General features: G+C 37.4%; 1 protein-coding gene across 2 annotated transcripts in view; it reads left to right on the top strand.

Annotated features, from left to right (window-relative positions):
• The window catches only part of SLC35F3 (solute carrier family 35 member F3), a 105,614-nt gene that overhangs the window by 81,689 nt on the left and 5,633 nt on the right, over positions 1 to 18,292 (top strand). Inside the window, exons 3-5 of one of the 2 annotated variants that reach the window (XM_015825280.1) lie at positions 7,564 to 7,888; positions 10,945 to 11,164; positions 16,464 to 16,589. In XM_015825280.1, coding sequence (XP_015680766.1) covers positions 7,564 to 7,888; positions 10,945 to 11,164; positions 16,464 to 16,589 — 671 coding nt within the window. The remainder of the gene's footprint in view (positions 1 to 7,563; positions 7,889 to 10,944; positions 11,165 to 16,463; positions 16,590 to 18,292) is intronic. The other variant, XM_029285946.1, reaches the window with a different exon arrangement.

Raw genomic sequence — 18,292 nt, 5'->3', positions numbered from 1 at the left:
TGTTGTGGTGCTGGATTGCAGAGAATAAGAACTTTGCAACTTGTGGTTGGTAGAAACAACTTGCCGGGGGTGGGGGGTGGGGATAGGATGGCTATGAAAAAGGCAAGGTGAGAAAAAAAAACACCCAGTTGTTGAACAAAGAAGACACAATGGGAGGGAAAATAAACGTGTTTGGAAATCAATAGCAGTGGTGCTTGCTGGACATCTCGAAGTGAGGACAACAGAAGAGGAAAGACTTTGAATTAAAAGAAGAAGAAGAAGGGATGCTTCACCCTGGGCTGATTTACTTAGAGATACGTTGTGCTGCAGCCTTCTAGATTTACAGTACAGCTCCTCAAATGTCAGCCAGCAGGAGTAGTTTGGAGGGCACTAGGTTGGGGAAGGAATCCACTGCTCTGACCCTTCCCTGTTGCTACGTGGAACTATACAGAATTATGCTATTCGGGAAGGATTCCACTTGTTTTCTGGGGTGATCGTTTAGGTTCATCAAGCAAATATATGCCATCAAATATATAATAGCCACGAGGGTGGAGAGGAGGAAGGTAAGAAGGAAGGAGGAGGAGGGAAGTAGGTTAAGAGAGGGTGAATGTAGTCTTGGGAGGCTGCTGAGCATCTTGGAGCTAATATGAGGTTTTTATGTTTTTTTTTTCCTTTGGTTAATGTATGCCATAATTGTATTTATTTATTTAAAATTAATAAAAATTTGATTGAATATATATATATATATAATAGCCACCACTTCATCATCCATGTCTTGTGTTAGTCAAATATTTCAGATCGTATATATGTGTTTTATTGTGGTGGGGGGTGGGATACAGAAGAACCACACATGAGAAGATGAATTTGAATGTATGTATGGAATGATTATCACTACAAGGCATTCTTGTTACTTGCTTTCTTATGTATTAATTGGCCCAAGCCAAACATAAATTGTGGAATGGGTTTTGCAGGAAGATGTGACAAAAAGTTAACAACTTCAACTGGTTGTATGTTCTTCCATTTGTCTGTTCATGAAGTCATTTTTATTTGCACTAGACTAGAGATATGGGGACTGTCAAATGTTTTCCATTGATTTGCATTATGCATCCCAGCCTTACGACACCTTTTCATATGCTTTAATCTTGTTCATAAAAGATAAGAATTTCCTGCATTCTGGTATGCAACTGCTGCTTTTAGAGATGGGGTTTTCCATAATCACTGGGAATTAAAATGTATAACAGCATCTCACATATATAAATATTATTATGCAAATTTAATTTCTATCTCCATTAGATACTCTGACTATTTGGGGAAAACCTGGCAAAGTAGACTTTGTTAATATTTGGATGGTTTTTGTGGCTCCTGCAAGGATTAGAACCACGTAATATAGCTTTTTAGAACTCTTTTTATTTTGTCCTCTGTTTGTTGCCAGAATGAAACTAGCTAAGGATGAAATATTCACTTCAGATCCAGGATAAATAATGTTTCCAATGTACTCTGTCTTGGATTCTTCAAAATACATTTTGCACTATCTTTTGGAAACACTTTTAAAATTCTCTTGTCTGTAATGGAACATCCAGGTACGCATTGTCTATGATACAGTTACATAGGATATTGCTGCACTGCATATATATGAATATGTTCTACAGAACACAGTTGTTTTTCTCAGTATTTTCTGTGTGTTTTGTTTTTATAAAAGCTATATTACTATTATTTATTAAAGTTATGTGCCACCCATCTCACTTAAAGATGACTATATGTTATAGAATAAATCAAAACTAGTACCATCGACAAACTATTCTTCAAGAAATACTTGATATTCCTAAGGATCCCTATGCTGCCTCAGAAGGAAATTGAAAAATCTGGAAAAGGTTTATGAAATAAGCCTTTCTATTAAATTAAATAGATTTACTCTGAATTAAAAGTGTGTAGTTAGGGATAAAGCTATAGAGACACTGACTAAAGATATGTAATATAATTCTCTAAAATGTAAATCAGGTATGGTTTGACTGCATTTCCCCACCCCCAAATTGGACTATAATTCATAAGACATGCACAGATTTCAAATCCAACAACATCTGGAAAGCCAAAAAATTATCTATCCCTGTTTTAATTCTTTTCTGCCTTGTTATTAACATCCATTGCCAGATCCCGTGATCATTAAAAATGAATCTATCTTCTATTTTGGCAATTATCTCCTAATGGGATTTGAAATACTTTCTTCCTTGCTTTGTTTACATTATAATTCATTTATTTTACTCATAATATTTATACTTTTATATTTATGTTTCAAAATTTTAAGTTGGCCAACTGTGACAACCCCGGAGTTGCACTTGATTCTTTAGACTCCAAGTAGCTCACCTAAAAATGATAACTATCCTAAAACATTCAACTCAAAAAACAGGTATTATTAAAAGATTTTAAAATGTTAAAATTTAACAGGAAAAAACAAGTCAAGCCATGAAGGCATAATAAAATAACAGTCTTCATCACTTTAATTTCCAGAAGTAGACCTCACAAGTAGAATATATCATAGGGATGATGGGCCTTCCAACCTTACCTCTCAAAATTCCTAAATAGAGAGAGCCTAAAATATCATTTCCAGGTTCATCTCACAGGATGGGCTGACTGGATTTGGAGAATATGGCCCAAACCATGTAGGGCTTTATAAGTCAACACCTTGATTGAGTTCAGACGTTCATGGGGCATCTTGTCCAGTACCAGCAATATACAGGAGCAAAGCTGCTGAAACAGCCCTTACTTGTCAGTATGCAGACTATCACATTCTGCACCATCTGAAGTTTCCAGATGGACATCAAAGACAGCCCTAACATATTGCAGTAACCCAGCCTCAAAGTAACAAGAGCACGAATGATGGGCACCATAACTTCCCTCTACAGAAAGGGCTGCAATTTAATTATAGATATATTTATCTCCCTGCTTTAAGGCAGACAACTCCAGGTTCTTTTAATACAACATGAAAATGAACATTTTTTTTCAGGCGCATGAGTCGATACTCCTGTTCTTCAATATCTTGTATACTTAATCACTTGCTATAATGATAGTAAAATGAAAATATTTTAATACATAAAGATGTGTGTTGTATAAAGTAAATATTGTCTGTGTCAAGCATAATTTCTTTTAATCCTGATTCTTTTAAGAAGTAGATTCAGCTGATTACCAAACTTCTTCTTGGGCTATCTATTCTTTAGGGTCTTTGAAAAGCATTTTTCACTTGCAAATTAATGGATAATTTGAATAAGCAGCTTCACTATCCACTTAACAACAAAATTTGTTTCTCTGAAGTTTTTATCGAGCTTGCATATATAAAATGCTATAGAGTTTGCCCTCAGAAAAGCTCTGTGATTTATATTAGGGCAATATCTTTATTGGGATATTTTTGTTGAGATATATACTTTGCTGAGAGCCAATTGGGTGTAGTGATTAAGGTATCAAGCTAGAAACCTGTGACTGTGAGTTCTAGTTCTGCCTTAGGAACAAAGCCGACTGGGTGATCCTGAGCCAATCACTTAGAAAGAGTGCAAAGAAGAGCAACAAAGGTGATCAGGGCACTGGAAGCTATAAAACATGAAGAACGGTTGCAGGAATCCAGTTTAATGACGAGAAGGACTAGGAGTGACATGATAGCAGTGTTCCAATATCTCAGGGGTTGCCACAAAGAAGAGGGGGTCAACTTATTCTCCAAAGCACCCTGAAGACAAAACAAGAAGCAAGGGATGGAAACTAATCAAGAAAAGAAGCAACCTAGAACTAAGGAGAAATTTCCTGACAATTAAAACAATCAATGGAATGACTTGTCTGCAGAAGTTGTGGGTGTGCCAGCACTGGAGGTTTTTAAGAAGAGATTGGACAACCATTTGTCTGAAAGGGTATAGGGTTTCCTGCTCGAGCAGGGGGTTGGATTAGAAGGACTTTCAAGGTCCCTTCCAATTCTGTTATGCTATTACCTGCTGGTGTGACTTACTTTGTCTCAGCCATAAGAAGGAGGCAGTGACAAACCACTTCTAAAAAACCTTGCCAAGAAAACTGCAGGAACTTGTTCAGGCAGTCTCCAAGAATCGGACATAATTGAACAGAAGTAAAAATTCTTTGTTAGAGCAATTTAAAGATTCTAGGATTATAAGAAATAATTACTTTTAAAAATAGAGATTTAAATAAAAGTACATTACGGTTACACTCCACAATCCTTTGCGCATAGGCAACTGAAAGTAGCTGCCCTCACACTTTCAGAAAGCAACACCTTTGCTTTCTAAGTAGACTAAGCCTGGTAACACATATACTGTAGGATGATTCTCGGCACATCCCTTTTGGCAAGCGAGGACAAAACTTAAGTCACTTTCTTGAACAGAATCAAAAGTTTTCCCAGCTTTACTATTTCTGAAAGAGATTGGGGGAGATCAAAGATTACTAGAAAAGGAAGAATGGAGGGGAGAGAAGTCCTGAACTGAGGTCCCAGAGACCTCCAGAAGTGAACAGAGATAAGCCCAGCACTGAAAAGCACAAGAGAATTCTCCAGATCTTTGGAAAAATAAACCACCTTGATTCATGATAAATAGAGCTAAGTTAGTTCATCTAAAGAATATAGCTGATAGAGCAGCGGTTCTCAACCTATGGGTCGGGACCCCATTTGGGGTCGATCGACCATTTCACGGGGGTCGCCAAGCAAGGTTGTCCGCCATTTTTTTCCCCTTTTCCGGCGGGTGCCTTACCTCCCTTGAGCTGGGCCAGCTGGTGGTCGGCCTGCTCCGTCTCTGCCGCTTGCCAGCTACACTTCAGCCGGCGCAGGGGGCGGAACCATGCATGCTCAGCGCTCCCGGGCAGGGAAAGTCCTCGACTTACGACCGGTTGGGTAGTCCTCGACTTACGACCGGTTTAGTCCTCGACTTACGACCGGTTTAGTCCTCGACTTATGACTGGTTGGGGTCGCGGCATTAAAAAGGTTGAGAACCACTGTGATAGAGGGAACTCATAATTAAGACCAAGAAGCCCCAGTGGTGCAGTGGTTAGAATGCAGTATTGCACGCTAACTCTGTCCACAGCCTGGAATTCAATCCTGACCAGTTCAAGGTTTACTCAGCCTTCCATCCTTCCGAGGTCGGTAAAATGAGGGTCCAGATTGGCTGTAATATACAAAACATTGTAAACCGCCCAGAAAGTGCTGTAAAGCACTATGGGGCAGTATATAAGTCTAAGTATTAGTGCTAGTGTTGTTGACGTAGATAAAGGAATTAGGATGAATTGCTCCTAAGCTTCTGATTAAAAATTGGAAATCAATGAGAAGTATTCAATAAACACAATAAACATCCAAGAGTGAGATGGATTAATAAATTAGGATGCACTGTCTGGAGTTTGTGCTTTATTTTCTAGGGTTGCACCTGCTTATTTCTAGTAATTGTATCTAATAACTTTGGTGTATGATATCTAATGCATTTTGTGCAAACCCATTTTTTGTAATTGTGTTCCATCTTAGTCTCTTTGAGTCATAAATCTGTTCATTTTAGATTACTCTCTCCCGCAGCATTTTATTTGGGACATTTAAGCCACTGTTTGTGATATTATCAGTACTACATGTCATATTGCATCTGCTTATAATTATTTGGGGCATTTGACTACCTAATGTTAGAAATGTCCTATTCAAAACTGAGCAAACACATCAGGATTAGTTATAAACTGTTAACTGAGGAGGAGTATTTCAGCCAACTAAACAAGCAGGCAGAGAGCCAGCAATGCAGATGCGCATCTGTTTTGGGAAAGATGGAGAATAAGGTCTTACCTGATGGGCAGGCACAGTACAGAAGCTACAGTGTTCATCCAGAGTCCAGCATAGCACAGGTTCAAGGAAATAGACAATGACAGAGAGGCAACAAAGATTCATAGTTACTGGTAAAGCATCATGAAATCTGTTGCTTAGACCATACACTGCCCAATAGATACTGGGCACAAAATTCTGAGTCAATGTAAGTAAACAAAGCTTACATTACTCATCTTTATGAAGCGGTATTTTTGTTTCCCCAATGTACTGATCTGCACATGTCCCACTGGGGGAAACAAAATAACCATTTCATAAACGCATGGCACAACATAGGAGAACAAATGCATCAGGACAAGATTCAGCAGTCCATCTGCATTTAAAAGACAAAGGCCACTCTTTTAGAAGGCAGCAAAATCCACATTTTGGACAGAGAGGACCACTGAGTTGAAAGAGGGGTCAAAGAGGCCATCTATGTCAAAACTGCACAGCCCTCTCTCAAAAGAGGGGGAGAGATACGACATCATCCATCTCCAGTCTACAACACAGTCCTTTCAGCAGTTCCAAGAAGGCTCTGTACCCATTTGCACTACTCAGGTGACTCTGTGAACACGGATAAACCTCCAAGTGGCCTCAACAACTCTCTAAAAGAATGCAAATGACCAGCTGTCTGCAAGAAATATAAATCCTTCCATTCCCCACCATCCAGTCAGAGCTGAAGAAGCTTCTTGGATGAGAAGCAAAACATCTTCAAAGAAAAGCAAGAAAGTCCAGTTGCCTCTTGGAAAAAAAAACACTTTTGGGACAACCTGAATTAATCTGAATGACCGAGCTGAGTTTTTTGGAGTTGCTCCATGATGTCATTTTTCTTTCTTCTCTGCCTGCCCCTCTCCCCTGGCCTTTCAGAAACACCTAAAGACCTGGCTCTGCCAACTTCTTGCGGCCCACAGAGGAGCACACAGCCATGGGACTGGTTAGCACCCTGAAGCCCCTTTCCCAACTTTTTAATTTTAATTGTTTTATTATTGTTTTAACTGACTTCTATTATATTTATATATAGCTTTTTTATGTTTACTTGTATGCCATCCAGAGTCACTCTACAAGGGAGATGGGTAGTTTATAAATGTGATATATGAATACTATACACCAGGCCACACCACACCATACCATAATTGTAATACGAGTGTATGTTTATGCTATGTTTTGTAGTGTATAATTCGATGCAAATAAGTGCAAATGAAAAAGCACATTCTGAAGTCACCTATTTCTTGCCCAAATGGCATAGCGTGCTTTGCCTGGCATTGGCTATTATTCCTTCCAATGCAAGGGCAAAAAAAAAAACATTCAATACCTCCTGTGCAAGATCATTTTCATAGTATAGTGATACATAGTATAGTGTGGTATTGTGTGGTATTGTGTGTCACATGACTTCTGCACTGCAAACACCTTTATTGCTTGATTTAACACTTGGCATAAAGGTAGACACAGAGTAAAATGTTTTTAAAATGTTTGTATGCAATGTGCTCATTTTTGTGACTAGAATATAACAGATTTCTAAGAAGCATGGCATTGGCCTTGAGGCTTAGCCCATACATACTTGGTTGTACATACGAAAACAAAATCTGAGTTAATAAAGTTCAGTAAAGTCCCTTGGTATTATTCTATTGCTTAAGCATTCTCAAATATTTTCCTTTAAATTATAAATTTAAAGCTGAGATCCACATATGATGCAGTTTCAGGCTTGCTGCTTTGAAAATAAAAGGGTGCAGAATATACATCATTGAGTCTAACCTCTTTCATTTGCTTTTTCTCAGGGGATGAGCGTTCCCATGATTGCACAACACCAGCAGAAGCTCAGACACAAGTTGGGATGGAAGCTGGTGGAAGAAGGAGCCCATGTTGCCAAACATGCTCTGTGATCCAGCTTAAGAAAATCTTCTGGGGAGTAGTGGTGGTACTTGGTGTCTGCTCTTCCTGGTCAGGTTCAACCCAGCTAGCAAAACTGACCTTTAAGAAATTTGATGCACCCTTCACTTTGACGTGGTTTGCAACAAACTGGAACTTTTTATTCTTTCCTTTGTATTACATTGGACATGTTTGTAAGTCAGCTGAAAAACAATCTCCCCAACAAAGATACGGGTAAGAGAGAGTTGTCATATTTTGCTGTGTTGTCATTTATTCTCTTCTTAGATGTTTCATTAAGCTATTTGGTTAAAAAAAAAGACTGTAAATTATTGGCCCAAATATTGAAGGGAATAGAAGGAAGATAAGGACATTGTAGAGAAGGCAGAATTTATCTTACACATTTCTATTAAAAATAAATGAAATCTCTCTAAATGAACATCTATACGCTCTCTTATGCTTTTTGTTGCTGTTATTCATTTTTAATTGAGCTAATTAAAATAATAAATAATTTAACTGTCTTTTTCTTTATAGCAAAAGATAAGATATAAGATAAAATATCTTTCCTCTAATTGTCATAAATATCAGAAGTCACATGTATTTACTTTACCTAATGCCCATTTAGAGATAGTCATTTAATTTTAGTAGAAACATGTTATTTAATTCACAATGGTGGGTGCCCTGCTATAATTTTCCTCTTGAAGACCTGTTTTAAGACCTTTCCCTTTTTACATACCTTTCTGTTTAAGCTAAACCTAGATTATGTGCAGTTTAGATAGATGATATACTCTTTATAGTACATCTATAGAGTTGATATACTCTATAAAATGAAAATGTGGCAACAAGAATGTGTTTTTATTGGTGCTACTACATATTTCTATCTATAAATTGGGGACGTCTAGATAATTTACAAGGTGCTTGGAAGGCTGTTCACCTCCATTGGCAGATGTTTTATACCGAATTAAAGTGAGCAAGGTCAAATGCAGAACTTGAAGAGAAAGGCAGTGGTGGTGGAATTAGCCATTATATGGCATATAATATACACATGACAAAGGAGAGAAACCCCTTCCACAATATGACAAGATTCAATTTTCAAATTAATATGAACCCTCTATGGTAAGGCTTATCATAAAGACACATGAAACATGACTACGCTAAAGAGCTCGTAGCATCTTGGGTTGATCAGAAAGAAGCAGTAGATGAGTACTTGTTTCTGGGCTCAATCTAAACATTGGACACTTATATTTAGGAGCATTCCTTCCCTCGAAGTTGTTTATATATTTTATTCTCATCACATCCATTGAGAAATATTGCTCTGGACAACAATGTTTTATTTGAAGAATTGTGGAATTGATTCTTATAGGATTTGTATTGGAGTCCTATTAAGGTGGGTAAATTTTACAAAACAGGAGATTGGAGCTAAAAACCAGTCATTCTGCTGTATCTTTTCTTGCTGTATCTTCATTCCAAGCTTTTTAGTTTTAGGGGTTAATGCAGGCGTTCTCAGACTGTGGGTCATGGCTAGCCAGAAGTTATCATCAACTTAGATGGACGTCAAAGGTTTCTTCTAAACCTGATCAGACTTTTGCAGGCAAAATAGGAGTGCTCTCAAAATATCAACATTTTGAAAGTTTTGAAACCATAATCTCTTATTCAGTTGCTTTTTGTCTAATAATTCAAGCCACTACAGAAGAAACAGCTCCCAAGACAATGAAGTAAAATATTTAAAAGATATGTGAATTTGAATTAATGTGTCTGAAAGGATGGGTTTTTACATAGCACCAAGGAAAAATACCTTGCAGCATTCAAATCCAAAAATGTACATATAATACAGTTCAACTTTTGCCTAAACATATAGCACCAAGCTATTTATGGTCATTCAACTGTTATGGGTGGCTTCTACATGCATAATGGCTCTTCCCAAGAGTTGCAAGGAGGGTGCAAAAGGTTGTGGACCGAGGGTTTTGAAAGCCTTCCTGGCTTTCAGATCAGATCTTGTATATCCATCCACAAGCATTCTTTTACAACTGGGACCAGTTTCTTCCTTTCCTTGTCTTTATTAGTACAAACTCTCAAAATAGACAGATACAAAAATGCTTTAAGGTTCATATACTTGCCTTGACTCTCTCTCTTCCACTTTAGAATACACCAATGGTTCTTTCCCCTCTTTGGGTATAGAAAGAATTAAAGAACTATAAGAACTAACTTTGTATCTGCCAATGTAAGGCTTGTTTATTGCCACAAACTATTCATTTCAATTATTTCTTAATGAAATTTGCTCTGTCAAATTGTGTGTCTGTGGGCATATATTTGTTACTGAATGGGACAAGATGGTCTTCCCTAGAATTTTCTGAATTGCTTTTGGTGTTTTTACCCTAAAACAAATGAAGCACTCAGATGAATGCTTTTTTTAAAAAAAATCTTTGATTATATTTGTAGATTTTTTTAAAAAAATAAGACAATTTCATGATCTTCTTAAATCTTCTCTAAGCTCAAAGATGTTGGCTTTTACTTTTGAGTTAATACATGCCATGCAAAGGTTCAGTAAAAACAACAAGATTTGAAATGCATGTCATTGTTTGTTCTTGATTATGTTTTCTTTGGACTCTGATCTTTTTGTTGGTCCAGGCAAGTGAAGAAAGAGGATTAAGTAGTGTGTGTGTACATATGTGAAGGGATGAAGGTTTGGAAGGACACTGTCACATGCTTTCCCTTTTCTTAGGGAGTAATCAGAAATTTAATTGTTCGAAACTAGTTCTGGTACCAGAAATGCTTATAGTTAAAAATATAAGTTTCTTTTAAAATTGACTGATTTATTAGATTTATAACTTGCTTTTAGGTTTAGATTTAGGCCTTAGATTTTAGTTATAAAGCTGCATTAGAATTAGATTTATAATCTGATTCAGGAGCTCAAGGGAGTATGTATGTAGCATTCTCTCCTCCTATTTTACTCTGCAAAGACACCCTGTTTAATAGGTTGGTCTGAGAGAGAGCAATTGTTCCAAAGTAAGCCAATCCATTTTTATTTATTATTAATTCATTCAATTTCTATAGCTATCCAACTCAACCAATTGACTCTGGGTGGTTTACAATTCTAAAATTCTAAAACAATTAAAACAGTAAAAACATCCAGAAAAGTTTCCATGACTGAGGGCACGCTAGAGGTTTCATACAGTCTTTGATCTGATCCATTGCTGGTTGACAATGCAGCTGATACAGAATAGGTCCATCTTTAAGATGCTACAGATTCTTGATGTATTTCCTCAGGATCTACTATTCTTTTCTTCTTTTAGGGAGTGTTGTCGGTTTTTTGGAGACAACGGCTTGACACTGAAGGCATTTTTTACCAAAGCAGCACCTTTTGGTGTTCTTTGGACACTCACGAACTACCTGTATTTACATGCAATAAAAAAAATAAACACTACGGATGTTTCCGTACTGTTCTGCTGCAACAAAGCTTTTGTGTTCTTGCTTTCGTGGATTGTTCTCAGGGACAGATTCATGGGAGTGAGGGTAAGTGGTTCATAAACTCTTTTTTCTACCATCACCAGCACTGGTACTGGTACAGATCGTTTGTTTAAACATTTATAGCAGTATAAAGTATTTAATTTTATGCATTAAAAACTGATTTCATGTTATAAAGTTGTTCTTAAAATGATTGCTATATTATCATTGTATCTTAGCCTTGGCTTTCTTTAAAAGTTAGTTAATTTTTCATGACTTGAAACATGTATCTTTTTCTTAAATAATTTTAATCTCTCAGTTTTCATAGAGTGACATCTCTTAGAACCAAAATTTAAGGTTTCTATTTTGTTGACTTGGTTGTTGAAGTTATTGATTTTAATTCCATATTTCTTCTATTACGGAGATTTTTCTTCTACTAGTTCTAAAACTTAACTTTTACTGGCAGTCAGCTTTCACCAACTAAAATGGTCTAGATAGATAGATAGATAGATAGATAGATAGATAGATAGATAGGTAGGTAGGTAGGTAGGTAGGTAGGTAGGTAGGTAGGTAGGTAGATGAAAGAGAGACGGAGATGGAAATGGAGAGGAATAGAGATAAAGACAGAGAAAGTTGGATGCATCACATCTATGGGCAGTGTACAAACAATAGAATACATCTGGAAATACAAAACCTCTGGAAAAATCAATTGTAACGAATCAATCAACCCCACTTAACCCAAAGCCTGGAGGAAGAGCCAGGTGAATGAATGAATGAATGAATGAATAAATAAATAAATAAATAAGGAAGGAAGGAAGGAAGGAAGGAAGGAAGGTAGGTCAGGTTGGGGGTCTTATGAATTTCAGTCCTGATAATGATCTGACATATTAAAACGGTTTGTCTACAAAAGGCTTAGTGTAATGATGAATATTAATTACATTCAGAGAACATGTTGAATCTGTAGCTTTCAGGTAGGTAGGTAGGTAGATAGGTAGATAGGTAGATAGGTAGGTAGGTAAGTAGGTAGGTAGATAGATAGATAGATAGATAGATAGATAGATAGATAGATAGATAGATAGATAGATAGATAGATAGATAGATAGATAGATAGATAGATAGATAGATAGATAGATAGATAGATAGGCAGGCAGGCAGGCAGGCAGGCAGGCAGGCAGGCAGGCAGGCAGGCAGACAACCTTATTGCCATTTTTTACTGTGGGCACAAAGGCACACATTAAAAATGAAATTTAGTTGCTTGCTCTCAAAGTGTACACATACATAACACACATTTAAACATACTATATACAACATATGTATAGACCTACACCCTTACTTATAAGTAACATAAATATTAATCACTGTCCATCTTGAATACATAACTGAAGGAGGAAGCTTTAGAGTTCACAAGGTTAATACTGTATGGAACAAAACTGTGACTCAATCTGAATGTTCTGCTTCAGATACCACGAAGCCTCCTCCCAGAAGGTAACAAGGAAAACAGGTCGTGAAGAGGATGTGTAGTGTCCCAATGAAACTGAATAATATAAATATGAAATATTATTGTTCCCTTGATTCTGCTGATTTCTTATCTTCTGGATGAATGCAAACAGCTTTTGAACTTTAAAGTTCTTCAGAGTTTTAAATAACAGTAGCAAAAAGACCCTCTCTCTTTATAAGTAGAAATATATGTAGAAATATCTATCAAGATCCCAAGATCCTAATCAGAGGGCCTCCCCCCAAGAGGCACTTTTTAGCCCTCTACCCTTTCTATTTTTTTTAATCACATCTCTTAAATTAGCCTGTTAAATTGGTTTGACTGTTCATTAGTTTTCTTTTCAAGAAATTTGTTAACATCGTATTTTTACTCCTAACACCTTGTTTGAGCTTAAACTGTGAGTCGGCCTAAGAACTTACTATTATTAAAAAAGGCTATCAGTGTTGAAAATAATTAAATAATAATGTCATTCACTATGATCATGAGGCCTCCAGCTAATTAACCAAATGTCATGAACTGTCCTTTCCTTTAATTTTTATGCCTTTTCATGGCTGATTTCCAATTTTTTTTCTCCATTTTTTAAAAAAACTGGATTGACAAAATTACAGAAAAAGCATTGTGACATTACAACTTAAGCCAGTGGTTCTCAACCTGTGGGTCGGGACCCCATTTGGGGTCGATCGACCATTTCACGGGGGTCGCCAAGCAAGGCTGTCCGCCACTTTTTTTGTCCGCCATTTTTTTGTCTGCCATTTTTTTTCCCTTTTCCGGCGGGTGCCTTACCTCCCTTGGGCTGGGCCAGCTGGTGGTCGGCCTGCTCCGTCTCTGCCGCTTGCCAGCTACGCCTCGGCCGGTGCAGGGGGCGGAACCACGCATGTGCGGCGCTCCCGGGCAGGGAAAATCCTCGACTTACGACCGGTTGGGTAGTCCTCGACCTACGACCGGTTTAGTCCTCGACTTACAACCGGTTGGGGTCACAGCATTAAAAAGGTTGAGAACCACTGACTTAAGCTATGACGTTTTATATTTGTCTTGCTATGTTGCATGCAAGTACATAACAGCAGAGTCACATTACGGTATTGCATTGCACATTTTCACATTTGTCTCCTTTGTCTTCTATGCTAGGGTGTATGAATGTAAAAAAAAAATTCTTTCAGTTGAAGGGCACATTGCCGTTCTGAGAGCTACAATTCTTTATCTGCCAAGTTACAGCAATAGCAAAAGGAACCTCCTTCAAATGAGGCAAGCAAAGCAAGCAAAGCGATAAGGAGAACATTCAGACCTTAATGTCTCACTAACTATTTAAAATATTTACCAACATCTGTACAAATAAATCTATACAAATATTTTTTGTAATAAAGAACAAAGTGAGTTCACATTTACTTTGATCTTTTTGATTTAATGTTACTTAATTTGTAAGGTCAGGAAATATAAGGATTTTTCCCACTAGGTACTACTTACGTCAGGGAGTTCAAAGTGTTACAAAAGTTGCCGCTTTTTTGTGGTGTGGGAAGTCACCCCCTCCAGAGAAGGAAATATTAAAAGGGCAGAAAAAATATATTTCCTCAGGATCTTGAAGAGGCAGGAACGCATGCCCAGTTTTCTTAATAGCCCCAAGTCTGCCTCCCCCAAGCAGAAACCAGCTCTATAGAAATGCAGATGCAGACCATTCAGGAAAGTTGGAGCTAGAAGATTAAGAAGACAAAGACCTAAAATCTGCATACCTCACCCAAACTTTAAGAGTCATTAGCCCAGCCCCAGGGAAACATAATAGGATTAAATCACAGATACCAAGGTCCAGAAAAGCACACTCAGACTCAGTTCAAAGTTCATGCCACAGGAACAGGAAACAAATCAAAACAAAAGGCTTCAAAGGGTATAAAAAACCCACTCCCTACATGTGTTCCCTCTCTTTTCTGCCAGAGCCAGACAGGAAGATGGTGATCGATACTGTGATCAATACTGCACAAGGAGACTGCAAGATAGAGATTTTTCTACGGGTTTGGATGTTGAGAGACAATGGAATTAGCCAACTTGCTTGCAAACACAGCAGAGAAGTTTCAAGGACACAAGTTCACAAAGCCTCACTTTCTAATGGCTTTTGAAAATTGCTCATTAACTATTTCTAAGCTATCAGACGCCTTCAGAATTACAGGCTTGAAAATGCTGAGTAAATCTGCCTTTAATACTGAATAAAAGAAATTTTAATCATAAGCTAAATAATTTAAAGAATCTGAAATAAACAGCTAAAAGTTAAATAAGAATTTGATTCTAGAAAATTTTAAAGGACAAAATTGGAATATTGAAACTTTTACAGTTAAGATTTTGGAATTAATTATAAAGAACAAACAACTTCTCATGGGAAATAGATTCTGTTTTCATTTTTACAAGACACAACAAAGCAATTGTTAGCAATTTCATGATTTTAAAAATTGAACACTAGTGGAGAGGAAAAACTTTCAGAATGGTAAAATGTTGCAAAACATTATAACAATGAAAATACTGAAGGAGGCTTCTGAAAAATGGAGTCAGAAACTAGTAACAATATCAACAATATCAGTGATGTGTGCTTCTATAGATATCCAGAAACTGTTGTAGACAAAATGACAAATATAGAACAAATTTTATCTGACAAGATAGAGATAGTATTAGATTTACAAATGACAGGTTAAGAGAGATTATGTTTTGCTCATCTATAAAAGAAACTAGCTGAATTTTTAAAATTTAAAACAGAAATGCAAATGACAAAACAAGAGAGTTATCTGGATAATATTTTTCTATTGGATTTACAAAAGGGGCTTGTTAAGCCCTTGAAGAACTCAATATAATTGGACAAAGAAGAAATGACAAGAAATCAAATCCTACACTACTACTTGAATGAACTGAAGACTATATCTATCAGAAGTAAAAAGAAGGAATATAAAGTTGGCTTATTTGATCAAAGTTAAAACAGGATATATTGTTACTTCTGGCAGTTCTTTCTGTTAACAATCGGATTGAAAAGATGATGCTTTATCGATTTGTCTATAGATAAGGGATGTGATATGAGATGAAAAGATAAATGTTTGTAATCTAGGAGGAAACGAAGACTCACTACATTTCAGTGAAATCAGCATGTTCAATGTATTGTTCTGTCCTGTATTACTTTTTCTATAATCCTACTCCAGGTACCTTTTCTGAGGGTTCACTGCTTCAAACATATAGATCTGATAATATACACAACTGTTCACAAACTAATCTCTCAATGGTATGTTGGCATGTAACTATAAAATGGAAACCCTGGCTAATTTGGGTTTTCGTCTTTAGTAGCCTTTGGTTTAATCCAGTGGTGGCGAACCTATGGCACGCGTGCCAGAGGCGGCACTCCCTCTCTGTGGGCACATGCACTGTCATCCCAGCCCCGCCTACTCCCACGGCCCCCTCACTAGCAGCCCCCCCAGAGGAGAGTCACCCCCGGGTGCGGCCCACGCAAAGCAGTGGGACATGGTAGCTGGGCAGTGGGGACTCCTCCCTTGCGCCCCATTGCACGCAGATGATGCTGCGGGGCACGGGCAGAGGGCGTGGCCACCATGGCGCTGCTGGGCTGCCTGGCTGATCTGTGGCGGGCCATGGAGGTGGTGGGTGGCCCAGCAGGCAGGACGGAGCAGGGATGGGGGTGGGGGGCAGTTTTTGGGCACTCAGTCTCTAAAAGGTTTGCCATCACTGGTTTAATCTATAAAGTGCATAAGATGTACTAATTTAAGTTAAGCTTATGAAAAATGGTCTTACTGCTGCCTAAAGGAAAGAACACAGTTTAATGGTGCCTTCTGTATTACCAGGAGCTAGGGGGACTTTAGAGCCCATTAACATTTTGCTTCTGTGTATCCTAAACAGATTGTCGCTGCTATACTTGCTATTGCAGGGATAGTTATGATGACTTACGCAGATGGATTCCACAGTCATTCAGTTATTGGAATAGCACTTGTTGTGGGATCTGCGTCAACGTCGGCTCTTTACAAGGTAAGCATAGTAATAGGCTTAAGTTTCATTAGTCTACAGGTTTGACTGCATGACCAAATGTGTCCAAGTTCTGTTTTCAGTTCAGTTCATCCTCTAAAGAGTCATGTTTTCAGAGAGCTACTACAGAATTAAAGTTTTACACAGAGGTAGTTGAATCAAGTTGTTATACCTATGGAAACTAGTGTAGGCTTTCACAGCCGGTATCTGTTGGACAGTGTTGGGCTTCAGGGTGTACAGACTGTGTCCTAAACAACAGACTTCTTAATATTTCACCAGCAGTGTAGACTGGCTGGCTATATAGATTACCTTGCCTTTGAAGATGACAGCCATAGTTGTTGGCAAAACTTCAAGAAATCTGTTGTCTAATACCATGGTCACTAAGCCTTCAGGCTCAACACTACTCAACCTATGAAAACTGTTTAAAGAAAAATTGTTCACATTGTATGTAAAAAAACAACAGCAACTGTGTAAAGGAAGAGATCCTGGAGCTGCTGAGGGACCAGATTCTTCATCACTTCCAGTTCCAAAACTCAGAAAAGAACTTAGAAGTTGGTTAGGGAAATCTGCTTACAAGCTGCTGGTTTATAACACAATACATAATAATAGGATTAGAAAAATCCATTTCTGTTGCTAATATGAAGGAAAAGGAAAGTGAATGTATAAAAGAAGGATATTATCTTATCTACTGATTTTTACATCAAAATGGAAATGCTTTCACTTTGGGAGCAGGAAAAGGACAACAGATCATAAGGAATGGATAAGGAAGAGGCTTTTAATTTCTGTTCCCCATTCATCCACTATGACTAAAAGTTCAAAATTAATCCGAAATTATGTAGTGTTGGTATTATTTGTAAACATGTGTGAGTTGCACAACTATGCTTTTATACAAGAAGAATCATAGATTGGATGAAGTTTGACTAGGGGATGGAAGAAAGAACACAATTTCCTTCTACCAAGAGTATTCCGGCACCTCTTCTTGGGCTTCAGTCTCGGTATATAACTCTACCATTAACTCATGGACATTGATGTTCATAAGACATGCTTAGTTGGAAATTTTGCAGATTATTGTCTATGTCATTTGGACATGTTTTGCAGTCATGCTTTCATGAGTTTCTTTACCATAAGGAACAAAAATTGTGCACTGCCAACCTGTAACATTTCTTTTCAGGTGTGTGTGTGTGTGTGTGTGTGTGTGTGTGTGTGTGTGTGTGAAAGCTTCTATATCTTCAAACAATCTTTCCCATGTTTCCCAGAAGCTTGGATAAGAATTGTAGTATTTGTAAACCAACAATATTTGAAGAGATTAAGTTACAGAAGATGATTTAAAATAATAGCATCACAGCATCCACTATGACTAAAAGTTCAAAATTAATCCAAAATTATGGAGTGTTGGTATTATTTGTAAACATGTGTGAGTTGCACAACTATGCTTTTATACAAGAAGAAACATAGATTGGATGTTCCTTCCATAATGGGCTTGAAAGAGATTACATGAAAAAAAAAATGACTTAAGAATTTAACATAGACGTTTCTGTGGTTCCAAGAACTGTTTAATGAGAATTTAATTTCTTACCAGACACCACAATGGAAATGTCTGCCACCAACTGGTGATCTAAATATGTTTTCTGAAATCCTTTTCTTCAATTGAAAGGCAGGGTTTCTTTTCATTATTCTTTTCCATTGAAAAGATTTAAAAAGTAAGG

The sequence above is a fragment of the Protobothrops mucrosquamatus genome, unplaced genomic scaffold (genome assembly GCF_001527695.2).
Source record: "Protobothrops mucrosquamatus isolate PMUCROS unplaced genomic scaffold, P.Mucros_1.0 scaffold2582, whole genome shotgun sequence".
Lineage (NCBI taxonomy): Eukaryota > Metazoa > Chordata > Lepidosauria > Squamata > Viperidae > Protobothrops > Protobothrops mucrosquamatus.
This window is presented reverse-complemented; position numbering and strand designations above follow the sequence as displayed.